The sequence below is a fragment of the Natrix helvetica genome (assembly GCF_964273705.1).
Source record: "Natrix helvetica genome assembly, chromosome: 2".
In the NCBI taxonomy this organism is placed as follows: Eukaryota; Metazoa; Chordata; class Lepidosauria; order Squamata; family Natricidae; genus Natrix; species Natrix helvetica.
Genome location: NC_138552.1, coordinates 250,973,409 through 250,989,742, shown reverse-complemented (window position 1 = coordinate 250,989,742; position 16,334 = coordinate 250,973,409). Strand labels below are relative to the sequence as shown.

General features: G+C 36.7%; 1 protein-coding gene across 4 annotated transcripts in view; it reads right to left on the bottom strand.

The window, feature by feature from the left end:
- The window catches only part of PRKCE (protein kinase C epsilon), a 370,865-nt gene that overhangs the window by 165,720 nt on the left and 188,811 nt on the right, over positions 1-16,334 (bottom strand). For 2 of the 4 annotated variants that reach the window (XM_081941929.1, XM_081941930.1), the window contains exon 2: positions 16,074-16,137. In XM_081941929.1, coding sequence (XP_081798055.1) covers positions 16,074-16,137 — 64 coding nt within the window. Of the gene's footprint in view, positions 1-2,460; positions 2,661-16,073; positions 16,138-16,334 lie in introns of those variants that run through there. The other 2 variants (XM_081941931.1, XM_081941932.1) reach the window with 2 other exon arrangements.

The window sequence follows — 16,334 nt, the reverse complement described above, 5'->3', positions numbered from 1 at the left end:
TGGAATTTAGAGATTATATGCAAAACATGTATGAAGGCTCATTAGTATGGATGACACTGGAATTTTATAAATTCTAAAAATAAAATAAAACCTGAAACAGCAAAGGAAGGAAGGAAGGAAGGAAGGAAGGAAGGAAGGAAGGAAGGAAGGAAGGAAGGATGGAAGGAAGGAAGGAAGGAAGGAATCATTGTCTAAAGGCATCAGAGATGTTTTAGGGAGCGGAAGGATACCATATATTGATGCACATAGATTTTGATGTAATGCTGTAAAGCTTAGACTACTTTGATCTACTTTTTCAAAATTCCAGGAATTATACAAACATTATTGAGGGCATTAGGATGGAGAAGGCTCTTCTACATCAATGGGGAGCAACTTGAGGAATATAGCCTGGCCTAAATGTAGTTTTCGTGTCCCTCTAGCCATATTTTAAATTTTTAGGGGTAGATTTTTTAGGTTGTTTTAATTTTTAACTATACTGTACAGCCTATCACTTATTCTGTTTTATGGGTATTTAAAAATATTTAAGTTTTGTATATTGTTTTATTGTGATCTGTACACCGCCCCGAGTCCCTTTGGGGAGAGGGGGCGGTCTATAAATTTAATAAAATTAAATTAAATTAAAAATTAGTGTCAGAAACAGGCTTCACTCAAAGATGGATACAATCATAACTAATTTTAAACCCTCGAGATCAAGTCTGATTAATCACTGAAAATATTCAATGCCAATTGCAGGAAGGAGTGTTGCATATCCACAATGGCTTCTGTGCCCAAACATGGCGATGATTATACATAATTCATAATAGGTTGTAAGACTACGAAGAATACCCCATAAAAAGACATTGGCAAACAATTGACAAGCTGCTGCCAAGAAAACTACATGATTGTGCCCATGCTATCACCAGAAGTTTAGCTCAATTCACTTTTTGTTTTCTTTGAGTCACCCTCTTGAAGTTGAACTCCAGACTACCCTTGGCTAGGCAAATCGATGTCTGGGTCAGTATAAAGCAGCAACTTCTTAGGGCATCAAGCTCACACCGGCTGTCCTACTACTCATTAAACGCATAACACTGCCCTGCACTTAATAGTTCTCCATCCCCAAAACAGAAAGCAAAAGCCAACCTCAGCCCCCACCTCCCAAAAAAAGAGTTCCTGATGCAACGAGATCTTAACCATTAAAAGGTAACTGTAGAAATCCAAAAAGAAGTAAATATTCATAATTCATTGGGTAAACAAAAAAGGACTGATGTATTCCTTAAGTTCTGGAAAGGGAGACAGGATTAAGATTTTAAGGCTGACTCCTCCCTAAGTCAGTCTAAAAAGAAAGGGAGAAAAAGCACAATCAGGCTGGGAAGATGCTATTAATATAGCATATCTCAATAGAGTTTTAGTCTTCCGGTGCAGTTCGTTTCCTATTCTAGGTCTGACAGTCATAGAAGGAAATAGGAAGTTATTTTTATTTAGCTCCATGATAAAGGGGCACAAGGAGAAAACACAAAATACAAACAGACTGTGATTTGCTGCAATATTGCTAAGGTATATTGCACAGAGCCTTATTTTTCATTATTAAACCGAAGTCCTGTATTTAAAGTTAACGATATTAAATTATAAAGTTATGTAAGTGTATTTGAAACACCAACATGCTTACATAATGTTTGCATTAGATAATTACATATAGAATTGTAACTACTTACTATGGTAACAATACATACTTCATCTTTTTTTCTTTCTACTTATTTTTAAATACTTGATATGTGATTTTTATAATATAAATATCTTTGTTCTGTTTCATCTGCTTTATTTTTCTATTATTTTAAAAGCAATGTTAAAAAACTGAAAACCTGAACTGACTTTTCCCAAATTTTGCAAACAATGACAGTTCCCTGCCAGACCATAATCTCTTTCTTGAGATTCACCCTGTTTTTCAAGTAATAGGACAAACGACGAAATGTTGTGTTTCCAGTTGTTTTGATTCTCAGTAGCCAACAATAGTAAATGTTACCCAAACACTTAGAGGACCTCAAGATTTACTCCTCCACTAGAGTTAGCAAAGAACAAAGGAAAACCTATGATAATACAATTGTCCAAAGAAACATGCAAGAAACCCACTCATGATTAAAAGAAACCAAATTCAAGTATAGCTGCATTACAATAAGCAAAGTATTACTCCTAAATTATTCTAAATATTTCTGTTAAACATTTTAGTCTTGTTCCCTACTTATTATGCAACATTGCAAGATTTCAGTTCTGAGAAAAGTAGCAGCCAATAAAGTTTTATTATCAACAATTTGTCCCAAAGGAACAAGAAACACTACACAGGACAAAGCTTTTATCCATCTACATAACCCTTAAAAAGTACAAGTGTGCTGTCTTTCTCTCCTATCTGTTTATTTAGCAGATAGGTTCGTTTCAGAGCAATAGTGTTCCCATCCAAACATACTTTAACAACTCTCTGAAACTTACAAGTACTGTCACTGGATGACTTAGCTAGTCCGAAGTTGACTCCAGATTTCATTGATTTCATGATTTCACTTCATCTGAGGAGCCAGTATTGGTTCTTATATTTTTTGCTCTGCACTGGTTTATTTGAACCAGAGAAAGCTAGCTATTTTCTGCATTACTTACAGCTGAACAGAGCTTGTTGGCAGTTTGCATTCTCATTGGCAAGAACTCAGGCCTTTCCTTGACTCCAGCCCCTGAGCTGAAATAAGCTTTAACTCTTTCCTCTCCATCCTCAGAAAGACTTAGCATCTCATCTATGATCCAGGAATTTGTGATTAATTAAGGTTGCAGTGGAAGGGGGAGAGGAGGTATTGGCTTAGTGACTATGAATAAATACATGAAGGCAGAACAAATTCAGAATAATTCATACATCATAGTCCTATGCTAGGATCTTGTTCTGGTATAGATTCTTAAGAGATTATCTCACACACACACAAGAAGAAAATACTGTATATAACTGCTGGCAATGTATAGTTAGAAAACTAGTACTCTAAGTTTCCAAAAGAAATCTCAGCTTCTACCCAGTTATTAGTCCACTACAGCATTTCTCAACTTTAAGATGTGTGAGCTTTAACTCCCAGAATCCCAGATTCAGAAATGCTGGCCTAATATATATAGTTTTCATTCCAGGAATTCTTGGTGTTCTCTGAGCTTTCTTGCAGATGTTTCATTACCCAAACTAGGTAGTGTCATCAGTAATAATACTGGTGCAAGGCTGTCAAACTCCTGCCCATGGGTCTAACACTGGCCATGCCCATGCCCAGCTTAGCAAAGAGGGGGAAAGTCCTGCTATGTCACATGACGCCATCATGATGACGTGAGTTTGACACCTCTGCACTAGTGCTAACATCAGTGTTAGCAACCAAGCTCAGAGAGCACCAAGGACTCTTCATTTCAATCCTGAGTTACAAATATTCTCCTTTATTGGTAGTTTTCATTTCAAATATGAACAGCTTAGCTAAACAACTCTTGTTTATGGCAATACATTGCAGGTACATTTTAGTCGGCAAGATATAGGCAACAATATTTCAGCTTGCAAAGTATTTTTCAAACTAGAGGTACTAGTTTGCATAGAATAGAATGGTTATAATTAGAGTAAAGCTGAGTTTTTGTTGCATTTCTGGCAGCTGAGTTTTTGTTGCATTTCTGGCATACTGGCCCAAATGTGCCAAAACTCACTGACATTGTTCTTACATATAGCAGGGAATATTGCACATGGCACAAGTGCAATCAAGGCTGGTAACCCGGCCTACACCTTCTCTGTTTCCTTAGAAAGCATTATTTTTCTAACATCAACTAATCCAGTGACTGTTGTAGCTCACAGAATGGGATTTGAGTCACGTTTTGTAAACTTTACAACTCAATTTGTTGACACCTTAACAGTGGTCCCTGTTTTCTCTTAACATTTCAAAGTCAGTAGAATAGAAAACAACTGGTGGTAATCTTTAAACTGATTTTTAAGCGAATTGGGGTGAACACTGAAATCTATCATGTGAAAGTGTCCATGATTTCTGATAACGTCAAGACTACCGTACCTCATGGAAGGAACATTTCAAAGTTTTCTTTTCTGAACAGCTTTCATTTCTTCTAGCAATAAAGTTTGGATGAGCTAACAGAAACAGTACTTATTTTTTTTAATTTAATGGTGACATCTCTGCGTGCGGGCATGCACATGTGCAACCACTAACATAAAATATAGTGATTATACAGTGAAGAAAAGAAAGCCTATATATATTCAAATGGTTAAAATAAAGTAAATGTGACAAAAAAGGGAAAATTAATAGGAAAAAAGAAAAAATCCATTTCAACTCCTGTTTAAATTAAAGAATTACTGTTAACATCCTGTATTCTGTACAATATCAGCGAATCTCCACAGGCTTTGCAGGATGGATTTTGGGGGGGGGGGGGGAAGCAATGAGCAGAGCCTTAATCTTGGAAACTGTAGGCAAGGGAAACAGATGGTTTCTCAGTTTGAAAAAGAAGGCACACAGGCTGTAGGTAACATTTACTGAAGCACTCTGAGTAGGAATCAGACAAAAGTAGATTTAGATTAGTTATTTATTATTCTACCCTTTAGTACTTACCATATTTCCTTAAAAAGTCTCTTAGCAACTGCAGCAGCTAACCCAGGTATCTAGAATTCAATTAGATAGTTCCCCATGGTCTAGAACAGTGTTTCTCAAACTTGGCAACTTTAAGTCCTGTGGACTTCAACTCCCAGAATTCCCCAGCCAGCTATGCTGGCTGGGGGATTCTGGGAGTTGAAGTCCACAGGACTTCAAGTCGCCAAGTTTGAGAAACACTGGTCTAGAATGATATTCTCAATAAACTTTGTAGAACAATGTTTCTCAACCTTGATCTCTTTAAGATGCATGGACTTCAACTGCCAGAATTCCCCATGTCGTCTGAGGAATTCTTAGAGTTGAAGTCCAGACATCTTACAGTGGCCAAGATTAAGAAACACTGCTCTAGTCTAGATCATTCCCATTATTCATTATCAGCAGTCAGAGTGTGAATAATCTTATTTACTGCCAGTAAATAGCACTGACTTCTGACCACAATAATTGACTGTCTAATAGGAAGCAAGAGATATTGTCAATTTCATTAAAAAGGTATGCTTTTAAAAATATCCTGTTGTTAATCAGAGACCTGGAAAGGCCATATATCCCCAATAAAACAGTTTTTTCAATGATCCAAGTGATCAGTGGTATCCCTGCTTTTCATACCTAAGATCCCAAGTCACATTCTTAGTATTTTCACCTCTAAGAAACTATGAGCAGGAAACATTTTCCCCTCAGTGCTGGGAAAACCAGTCAGTACTGGGATAAATTTTCTAAACTTTACCTAGGAATAACTTGCCTTTTTCTACATTCTGCAACACTTAGAGGCCTTTATTAAAAAAAAAATTTCTCTCCCAGAGGACGAAGATAGCGGAAGTGGGGAGAAAGGCAGCAATGTGCAAGACACGGGGAAGGGGGGGGGCATGGCTCCACCTGGGGTCAGGGAGGAGGGAGCAATATCGAAAAGGCTCAGGTCACAAAAATAAATATATCTGAAATATTATTGTAATTGTTGATATACTAGAAAGTGACAAAGAAAGAGATGATTGAACACATGGCTGATATAAAGTAAGAATTCTGTTTATGCTATCCTTTATATATTATTTTTAAAATTGTAGAAGCGTGAGATTTGGGGGGATTTCTACTACTAACATGGGAGCTACCAAAATTTTCTATGTACCCTATTACCTTTTCCTCATAAATGTTTTAAAACCAATAAAAAAATTTTTTTTAAAAAAATTCTGCAACACTTCATTTTTGGGGCATTCCATGACATAAGAGTTTAAAGTTTGCATTCTCACAGCAGTTTAGATTAGAGGTTTAGATTGATAACAGAATATATATTTTTTTAAAGTTACAGCAACTGAAACTACCCACAACAAAAAGTCTTTTTAATTTTTTTAAAAATGGGTATTTTAGAATGTCAACAAATAGATCACTTCCTTCTGTTAGGGAGCACTTTCCAGGAATCTAGAATTAGAGAAAATACAAGTGGCTAAACTATATGAACAATATGAACATCTTGATGTGAACAAAAGTATGTACATGATCTTGAGTGCTGGAGGCCATCATGCTGAAGTGAAGGAAATGTTTCAAAAACTGGAATGTATTCAAACACATATATTGCAGAATATCACCCTAGTAATACTGGGTTTGATTACCCAAAAGTTTCCTTTCTCCATTTTAAACATGGGATCTAAAGCAAGGTCCATTTAATTTGCTCTCCATACTAAAATTACAACGTGCCTTTCACATTTGGTGTTTACTGTTTTCATTATGTACAAAAAGGAGTGCTGCTAGAATTTTTAGGCTGTTGTTCAATACTTAGATGTAACCTGCGTGGTATCTGAAGTGGGAAACCTTTTATTCATTTCACAAAATGTAATAATTATGCTAAATGCATGGTGGGAAAAAGAGTAGGCAGAAGGTTCTTTGGGTAAAGGAAATGCATTTTAGGAATGCAGAATATCTATTATAAATGACTTTATATTAATACGAATTCTTAAGCCCTCCATAATAGTTGACATGACAAACAACAATTGTTGTGACACTTTCTGGATATTGGACATCCTGTAGAGATGCTGTGCAATGGTTCAGTAAGTGCAGGTTAAAATGAAACAGTTTTGCTAAAGCCATGATTTGAAAGCAAGGAAGCTGTAAGATTTCAATGTGCTGGTGACACATAGCTATCCCACCTACATCTCTGAACTATATTTTCTTGAGACTAACCTTCCTACTTGTGTGCTGAAATTCAAACTGGTACTTTCAATTAAGCACATATAACAATACAAATATAATCCATTGCCTTATCTTCCAGCATTTAATGAGAAGGTATCTTATTCTCAAAAACATGGATACAGAGGAAGAAGAAGATGTAAGATGAAAACTATTATCTAGTTTTTCAAGTGACTGCAGACAGGAAGATGTTCATGGTCTCTCAAACAAGAAGAATTGCTTGGCTATAGTCAAGAGCATTTTTCCAGAAAAATAGGTAGGTAAAACTCCATTCATTGGAATAAATACTTATGAACAAAGTTCTTAGCCAGATTTCCTAGCTATTCTACCCAGGGGCACATATATCTCTAAAGAATTAAGGGAGACAAGAATTTGTTTGCTTTCTGAAAGAAGTTTAGAAAGAAGATGACAAATTGACGACAAATACTGAATTTGAACCAGACCTTTCATTAGATCTGAGCCAAGAAATGCATATTTTAATGATAGATGTTTTCAAGATCCATTATTGTCATGGGTAACTGTATATTAAAGTAAGCCTAAAGGGTTGAGAAAGGCTACAGAAGCAATTAGCAATTGAACTTTGGTGACTGTCCTGTTTTGTTAAACCAGATACTGTCAGAAAGCAAATTTATGATGTCTGCCAATCAAGGAGACAGATGTCCCTGGAATTTCCTTCAGTTCTTGGAGACTTTTTTGAGACACAAACACTATATATTCAAAGGGTAGCCCTTCTTAATATAATGTCCCCAATGTATTCTACAGAATTTTCAAGGACCATGTTGCCACGGTCTTCAATCATTTATTTAACAAATCTCAGCGTTTACAAATATAAAACCTTCAACCTCTACAACTCTTTCACAAATTGCTGGCTCATTTCTGATTCCAATTCAAATGCTGGTTATCACTTTATGTATATTCAGTGACTAAAACTCAGCACGCTTTAATGATCTGTCTCATCCCATCACTGTTAGAACAATCCTTCAAGAAATCTTATCACCAACTGGGCAGTATTTGTTAAGAACAATATGAAATTCATCTTCCTGATGGCAGCAGGAAACTGTAAACATCTTGCTCTGAAAAATAGGCCTGCAACCTTTCATGATTGGTTCTATGGTGAAATAAAGACTTTGGGGGGAAAAAACCATTTGCTTTATCTTTGGCTTTATTTTACAAGCCTTCTTTATACTGTTCTGTTATTGTTTTGCTTTTCTGGGTCGTTATGGGCAGCTCCATTATGGGATTGAGAACCCATATTGTCAGACCCAAACAACCAGATCCACATATGAAGAATTGAATTAGCTGATTTATTGCATAACTTTATACACAGGAATCTTTTCAGACTAATGGTTTGCACCTGGGTGAGACTAGATAAGGTTAAATGGTATTCAAGGGAGAGGGGTCAGACTGTGCCCTCTGGTACCCATGTAGGGATTCCAGACTAAGTCCATATTTGACTACTCCCCTTGGCTTAGCCAGTTTCTCTCTCCTATATATATGCGAGCTAAATTGCCAATTTAAGTTGAAGAATTTAAGGAAATGGCAAGAGCACAATGGGATTACAGTATATACACATGCAGAGAACAGAAAGTTCAGATTTAAGTTTTCATACCAAAACCATACTACCTTTAGAATGGGCACCCCAGTAAAGAGTATTCTGGGCTCTGCAGGTGTCTTCTGGGGAAAAGCAGCATGCATAACATGACCTGCCCTGAGCAGCCTAAAGAGACCTGCAATCTCAGGATACCAAGATGCAAAAAATGGCTTTAAAAGGCACACACACACACCCCGCGTACCTGTCATTTGAGAAATAATGCTTACTAAAGGGGAAAGTCAGCTTACTACAGAAAATCAATGTGTTCTTGGGACAATTTCCAACCCATTAAAAAGAGTGAGCTAAGGAAGAAGAAATAACAATTAAAACTATTGTCTTCCCTCAGAAGAGAAGCAAATGGAGAAGTACTTTCTTCTCCAAACTGCTGATTCAAAGATAATCAAAACTGATGATTATTAAGGTCACACAAGCTCAAATCAATGTCCTCAGGAGGCACATAGACCGAGAAAAACACCTCAAGAATCAAGAAGCTTGCCCAGAAAAACACTCAAACCAAGACAGAATTACAACAGTGCTACTACGGATATGAATGAGTTGAAACTATTTCTGTGCTTCTTTTTTCCTTCTTAACAGAAGTACCATTGTAGAAAAGTTGGATGGTTAGAACAAAGGATATATATCTGCGTGGAAGGTTAGAATTTCTTTCAGAGCTGCTATAACTTACAATCTTGATCAATGGAGGACAGAGGTCAACAAAACACTTTATATGATGTTTCAAAAAGAAACTTACAATATTAATCATACATATAACACTAAAGTCTTTTTTTTTGTTCAGCCTGAAAACCAGACTCTTATAATTATTTTTTATTAATACAAATTAGAAACAGATGTTTACAGAGATTTTCCCAAGAGCACTGAATTATATACTAGTTAAAATCTCTCTGAATCCATTCTGATCCACCCAGGTTTAATATTAGGTTTGTAACAAAGAATAATGAAGATGAGAAAATGTAATAAAGATGGTATTTTTTTAAAAAAAATAGATTGTTATTTAATTGCATTTGATTAAAATAATTCTATACTATTCTTCATACAATTGGATCTCATAGCAGATGTACAAGACATATAAAACTCTTTTTACTTCAAAGTATAAAAATAGTATGCATGTATGTGTGTGTGCACACACACACACACACACATGTAAGGCAGGTTAAATCATTATAAAAATAAGAATGATTAAGCAAAATTGATCCAGAAATATTATATTGTTAGTGCCAATTACAATTCAATTATTTAGAAATTCAATTATTTAGAAAATGTACATGGCTCCTTGTGGTGTACATGATAATTGTAAGTGGATCACAGCAACAGTCCTTTAAAAAATGAAATACAAAGCCACAATATGCAGTACATCATTCTTCCCACCAATGTACCACAACATCTCCTCAACTCTACAGGTGAAATTCAAAAAATTAGAATATTGTGCAAAAGTTCATTCATTTCAGTAATGCAACTTAAAAGGTGAAACTAATATATGAGATAAGACTCATTACATGCAAAGCAAGATAGTTCAAACCATGATTTGTCATAATTGTGATGATTATGGCGTACAGCTCATGAAAACCCCAAATCTACGGAAGGAAGGATGAAGTGCTCCAAAATCTCCTGGTAGACGGCTGCGTTGACCCTGGACAGTGATCCAAAGTCCTGTTGCTCAGTGGTCCAAAGTCCTCTTTTCTGATGAGAGCAACTTTTGCCAAAAGCACCAAAAACTGGTTCAATGACCGTGGGATTACTGTGCTTGATTGGCCTCTCCATTCTTCCTCCATACTCTGGGTCCTTGGTTTCCAAATGAGATGCAAAAGTTGTTCTCATCAGAAAAAAGGACTTTGGACCATTGTGCTTCATTAGGACCAGGGTCAACACAGCTGTCTACCAGGAGCACTTCATACTTCCTTCCACAGATGAGCTTTATGGGGATGCTGACTTCATTTTCCAGCTGCCTACCCTACCAAAAGCACCAAAACCTGGTTCAATGACCATGGGATTACTTTGTTTGATTGGCAAGCAAACTTGCCTGACCTGAACCCCATAGAGAATCTATGCGGCATTGCCAAGAGAAAGATGAGACACATGAGACCGAACAATGCAGAAGAGCTGAAGGCCGCTATTGAAGCATCCTGGTCTTCCATAACACCTCAGCAGTGCCACAGGCTGATAGCTTCCATGCCATGCCACATTGAGGCAGTAATTGCTGCAAAAGGGGCCCAAACCAAGTACTGAGTATATATGCATGCTCATACTTTTCAGAGGTCCAATATTGTTCTATGTACAATCCTTGTTTTATTGATTGCATGTAATATTCTAATTTTCTGAGATGGTGGATTTGGGGTTTTCATGAGCTGTATGCCATAATCATCACAATTATGACAAATCACAGCGTGAACTATCTTGATTTGCATGTAATGAATCTTATCTCATATATTAGTTTTACTTTTTAAGTTGCATTATTGAAATAAATGAACTTTTGCACGATATTCTAATTTTTCAAGTTTCACCTGTACATTTTCTGAGCTCACTTCCATCGCAGCCCAGTGCTTGCATGAACACGCAGGCCTTCCTTGCCCTCAAGAAGGATAAAAAGATGGGGACAGAGATCAATAAACATTCAGGATTGTTCTGTCTTCATGAAAAGTGAAAGCTAACGTGGTGATCAAGCAAATGATAGGATGAAATACATGGTTGAGAGATCACATTTTTTGCAGATCAGATCTAATGTCAGGTGCCATCTCTTCTCTTCTTGCATCCTTTATATAACCCAAATGAAGGAAGGAAGATATTCTATCATTGTCTGTAATGCTTGTGCAAAAGGCCTTGAGGAATGCTGATTGCTCTTTTGACGCCACCAGAACAATCACTGTCAATGAGGTAACCCCTGTTTGTTAATACATTAGAAACTTCATCATTGCAAATATGAGAAAGAAGCACTCAAGTGACCAAAGAAAGGGTGGGACTGCAATACTGCTGTATTACTTAGTTGAAGTCTACCAGTTGCTGAAGCAACAGTGTTCCTATTGGACAGCTCCAGAGGTGTATTCAGCCAGTTCTGACAGGTTTTGGAGAACCAGTAGCAGAAATTTTGAGTAGTTCCGAGAACCGGCAAATAGGCTGGCCCCATCCCCGTTGCCAGCTGATCTTCTTTTGTTGCCCTGAAGAGGAGAACGGAGCTGGAAAGCAGGTTACTGGAGTGGGGAGGGAATGGAGATTTTTCAGTAACTTTCTCCCAGGAGTTGGGAGGGAATAGGGATTTTGCAGTATCCTTCCCCTGCCATGTCACAAAGCCACACCCACAAAGCCATAACTATGCCCACAAAGCCACACCCACAGAACCGGTAGTAAAAAAAAATTGAATCCCACCACTGGACAGCCCCCTTCATTAATTCGAATAATCTGATCTTTGGCCTATCAGCTTGATAAAAGCAGAAGCTAAACCTTTTGGCCAGTAAAAGACATAGTATGTACTGCATATTATTACTCTGCTGTTTTGGCAACATGTATATTTAAACTAAAGTATAAAAATTCAAAGATATCATAAGCAACCTGTCACTATAATTCCAAAAAGCTACTTGTGAATTTAAAAATTAGATGCTCATTAGGCAAATTGGGAAGTTCATCCAAAGGTGGCTACTACTTCGAATCCATAAGGCCTTGCTAAAATTCTGAAAATTGCAGCATTCGTTTGGGAAAAAAGTTCAGCTCTTGTGAGTACTTGCTGTGCCCGTATCACTCACTACAAGCAAAAATAGAAAGGCATCAATGTGTTTCCAAATGCAAAACATGCTATTTTTAAATGTTCAGAATTGTAGAGAGGCTCTGTAAAAACCATGAATTTGCTGCTTGCACAAAGAGATTTCCAGTTTAAAAATGTATAGAAATATCTGCTACTGGACAACTAACAAAGTGTGAAATTAATAGTAAAGAAACAATATTCTCCTCATCTAGGTATATATTTATGCTAAGGGGGTTAAAATACTGAAATAACAACAACCAGATTTAACTAATCAATTCCTCTTGATTCATTTGTTTTTTTAAAAGATCCTCCAAGTTCTATTCAGAGTACAACAGAACCATGTTTTATTCATCCTTTTTATGGGTCAGAACAGTGGTGAAATTCAATTTTTTTTTACTACTGGTTCTGTGGGCATGGCTTCGTGGGCGTGACATGACTTTGTGGGCGTGGCATGATGGGCATGGCAGGGGAAGGATACTGTAAAATCTCCATTCCCACCCCACTCCAGGGAAAGGTTACTGCAAATTCCCCATTTCCTCCTGATCAGCTGGGACTTGGGAGACAGAGAATAGATGGGGGGCAGGGCCAGTCAGAGGTGGTATTTACCAGTTCTCCGAACAACTCAAAATTTCCACTACCGGTACTCCAGAACTGGTCAGAACCTGCTGAATTCCACCTCTGAATCAGATACTTTTAAAATGCTCATTTTAAAGTTATCTGACATTTAGGGATGATGCCCCTTTTCTCTTTTTTAATTCTTAAATTTCACTGCTCTTCCACTGAGCTTGAAGGTTGCTATATTTGCCCATTTTATTTGTCTTAATGATACTAGATTATGATGGAATACCATTTTAAAAGGGTTTTAGATATACAATAGGTGCCACAAGCAAATAGTCCCTCTCAATCTGGCCACAATTGCACTGAGCCTGGTTAATTTTCAGCATCAGTTAAATACATGACTGACTTCATGCTCATGTGTTTTTTAATGTGTTCCATAATTCTGATTTCTGGCTTAACCTTCGTAATTTGGTACAAAGTTAATTATTTTTTAATTGAAGTGAGTGTCCTGGTTAAAATTATTTCATATTGTGCTTTAAGATTACTACTATATGATACTATATATATTGCTTTGGGATTATTTTCATGAAAATTTGACTATAAATATATGTGTTCGGTTACACAGACAGAGGGACATACAAACACACAAAACAAACTGTAGGAAAGGAGAAGGGGGGATGAGAAAGCACTGTTCCAACAAGCATACTAGAATAATACTATATCCCTGGAGGCTGCTCATTGCAACTATAGAAACACTGTGGAGGAACAATAGAACTTAAAAATAGAAGGAATACTCCTTGTCTCCTGGAAAATTCTATATCCCAGTTTTAAATCTTTCTTTCCCTCTTCTATAAAATGGCTGGGGAAGGAGTTTGCATGAGTTGGGATAGGCTTCCTGTTTGGGTCTTCTCAAGAATTAAATGGACTTTTGGCCTTACATTCTTCCTGTAAGGAAGAATGTAAGGCCAAAAGTCCATTTAATCCAGGACTTTGTTTCTCTCCGTGGATTGCCAGAAAGAAGGCTCTGGGAAGGCTCACAAGCAAGACAGGAATAAAAAGAGGTACAAGAGTGTGTATGTTTACTCCAAGACTTTTCAATGTTCGAAGCCAAGCCAAGACACAAATGGTGTTTTCCACACTCTCAAGTGAAGTGTTAAGTCCGAGTGTGTTATTTTGGCACAAGGGCAGAAAATCCCATGAGTACCTTTTTAATCTCTGCAATAAATATACAATAATAACAATAATAATTTAGTTTACAAATTGTTTCTTTGTTTGTCATCAATACTGGCTGCTTAAAGGGGTCTACTGCTTCATTTGCCTAATAACAGGATGGATCAGAAGATAGGCCAACAAGTCTACATACTGATTAATATTTGTGAGTAAAAGTTCCACCATAATCAAAACATTGTTGTTCCACTTTAAAAAGCCAAGAAAATATATCTTACCCTTTCCCCCCTAGTGATGCCTATGTGAATGTAAATAATACCAATCTAGAAAACAGACTGTTTACAAAATACAAAGGCATCTCTACTCAGTGACTGGATGAAGGACCAAAAACAAATGCTTACATCAACATTTGAAATCAAAGCACTCTTAGCTATTTAATAAATATATCCCAGCAGTTCAAAACTCTTCTGGAGATTATTAAGAAAAAATACAATCCAATGCACTTTTAAAATCTAGACTGTTTTTGATTATGCAGAAGCAGCTTTAAAAAAAACAAGTTTGTTTGCAAGAAAGTGTGCAAATGATGGAATATAAAATCCATTAGTCGTTGACCATTCACCTATACACACACACACACATATGTGTATATATAATTAAATATATACCATGTTTTCCCCAAAATAAGACAGGGTCTTATTTTCTTTTGATGCCTGAAATAAGCACTTGGCCTTATTTTCGGGGAGGTCTTATTATTTTTGAGGTGCAGGAGAAGGCAAGTGTGGTCATTTCATGGCTGCTGCTGTGTTGCAATATTTTCAGACAGGGCTTATTTTCGGGGAAGGGCTTATTTTAGTGCATGCACTCAAAAGCCTGATCGGGCTTATTATCTGGAGAGGTCTTATTTTCTGGGAAACAGGGTACATATAATTAAATATATAACATGGTGTTTTTGCTTTGGTTGATGGAGAAGATTTGTTTTTATCCAGTGTACCTAACCCTATTATTTCTATATAAACATTAATGCTTTTATACTTGTTAGCTGCCCAGAATTATTTCATTAAAATAGGCAATTATATATATATTTGTATAATAAATTATGGTGGTTCTATTTTGCTTCTACAGTTTTGTGGTCATAATAGTAGAGTGTAAGTACCAAGTTCAATGGACAAATCATGTAAATACAGTTGAAACCAGTTAATACGCCAAATGATGATCTATGAACCAATGCGTTCAGTTTCTCTGAACAATCTTATAGACTGTTAATAGCATTCTAGTACAAGCTTTGGGCAGGGTTTTGTGCGTTTTGTATCTGTGTATATTCATGCAAATAGCTCTGAACTTTCTAAAAAAAAGAGAGAGAATAAAATAATCATCATGGGACATAGTACAAGTATTGCATGACAATATACTGTGCACTCAATATTGTGATAAATATTGTCAGTCAAAACTTGTACCATGTCCCACAATAATAATTATTTAATTCTCTCTCCCTCCCTCTCTCTCTCTCTCTCTCTTTTAAAGAAAGTTCAGAATTATTTACATGAAACTTCCAAGGGTGTCCTTTAGGCATTGGGCAAGGGTACAATCTCCTGGCTGCAGAAAAACAACAAAAGAAACACAGTGTCAGATTTATTTCATCACTAGCTGAATGTAAAAAAATAAAAATCCTAACATGTGGCATGTTGCTATAACAGAATCATAGAGAAGAAGAGACTCCAACCTCTTGTTCAATGCAGGAATCCAAAATTAAAGCATCCTTAACAATTGGCTGTTTAATTTATGCTGGAATACATCAAGTGAAAAAGCCTCAGCACGTCTCTAAGTAATAGGTTCCCTATCAAAATGCTCTTTCTGCTGGGAGCTGTTTTTTTCCCCATCTGTCAACCATCCAAGAATTTTGTCCCACAGGTGTTTTCTTTCAAAAGGAAACTGGACTTTCTTGTTTTGCTTGAAGACATTTCCCTTCCCTTCCAAGAAGCTTCTTCAGAAGAAGTCCAGATGCCTTTGGGAAGAAAGCATATTTGGGACAGCTGTGATCTGGATGACTGAAACCCTCCATAAATATCTGGGAGCTTTCTTCTTAGAATGTACAGTATGTATGCCCACACGTGGGAGTCCTTGATTGGCTTAGATTCCTGTGCCCCAGTCACACAGAAATCTGGATGTTCAGATAAAGAGCTCTTGTGAATACAATAAAATCTAGCAGTCTTACCTTCACCTGAAGAGCCTGAAAGATCTATGATGACGTACACTCTTCCTTCTGGCTCCAAATCAATCTGCAAGAGAAGGAAGCAAATATTTATTATTAGAATTCCACTGTGTTCTTTTCATAGGGTGTGTTGTTTTCCTGAGAATTCTTACAAGATTTTTAATGCACTTTAGGCAGACATTGGCTTAAAGGAATTGGAGGGGGGAAAAGAATAGATGCCATTGAAATATTATAAACCAACCTTAGATTAAATAAAAAGATTTA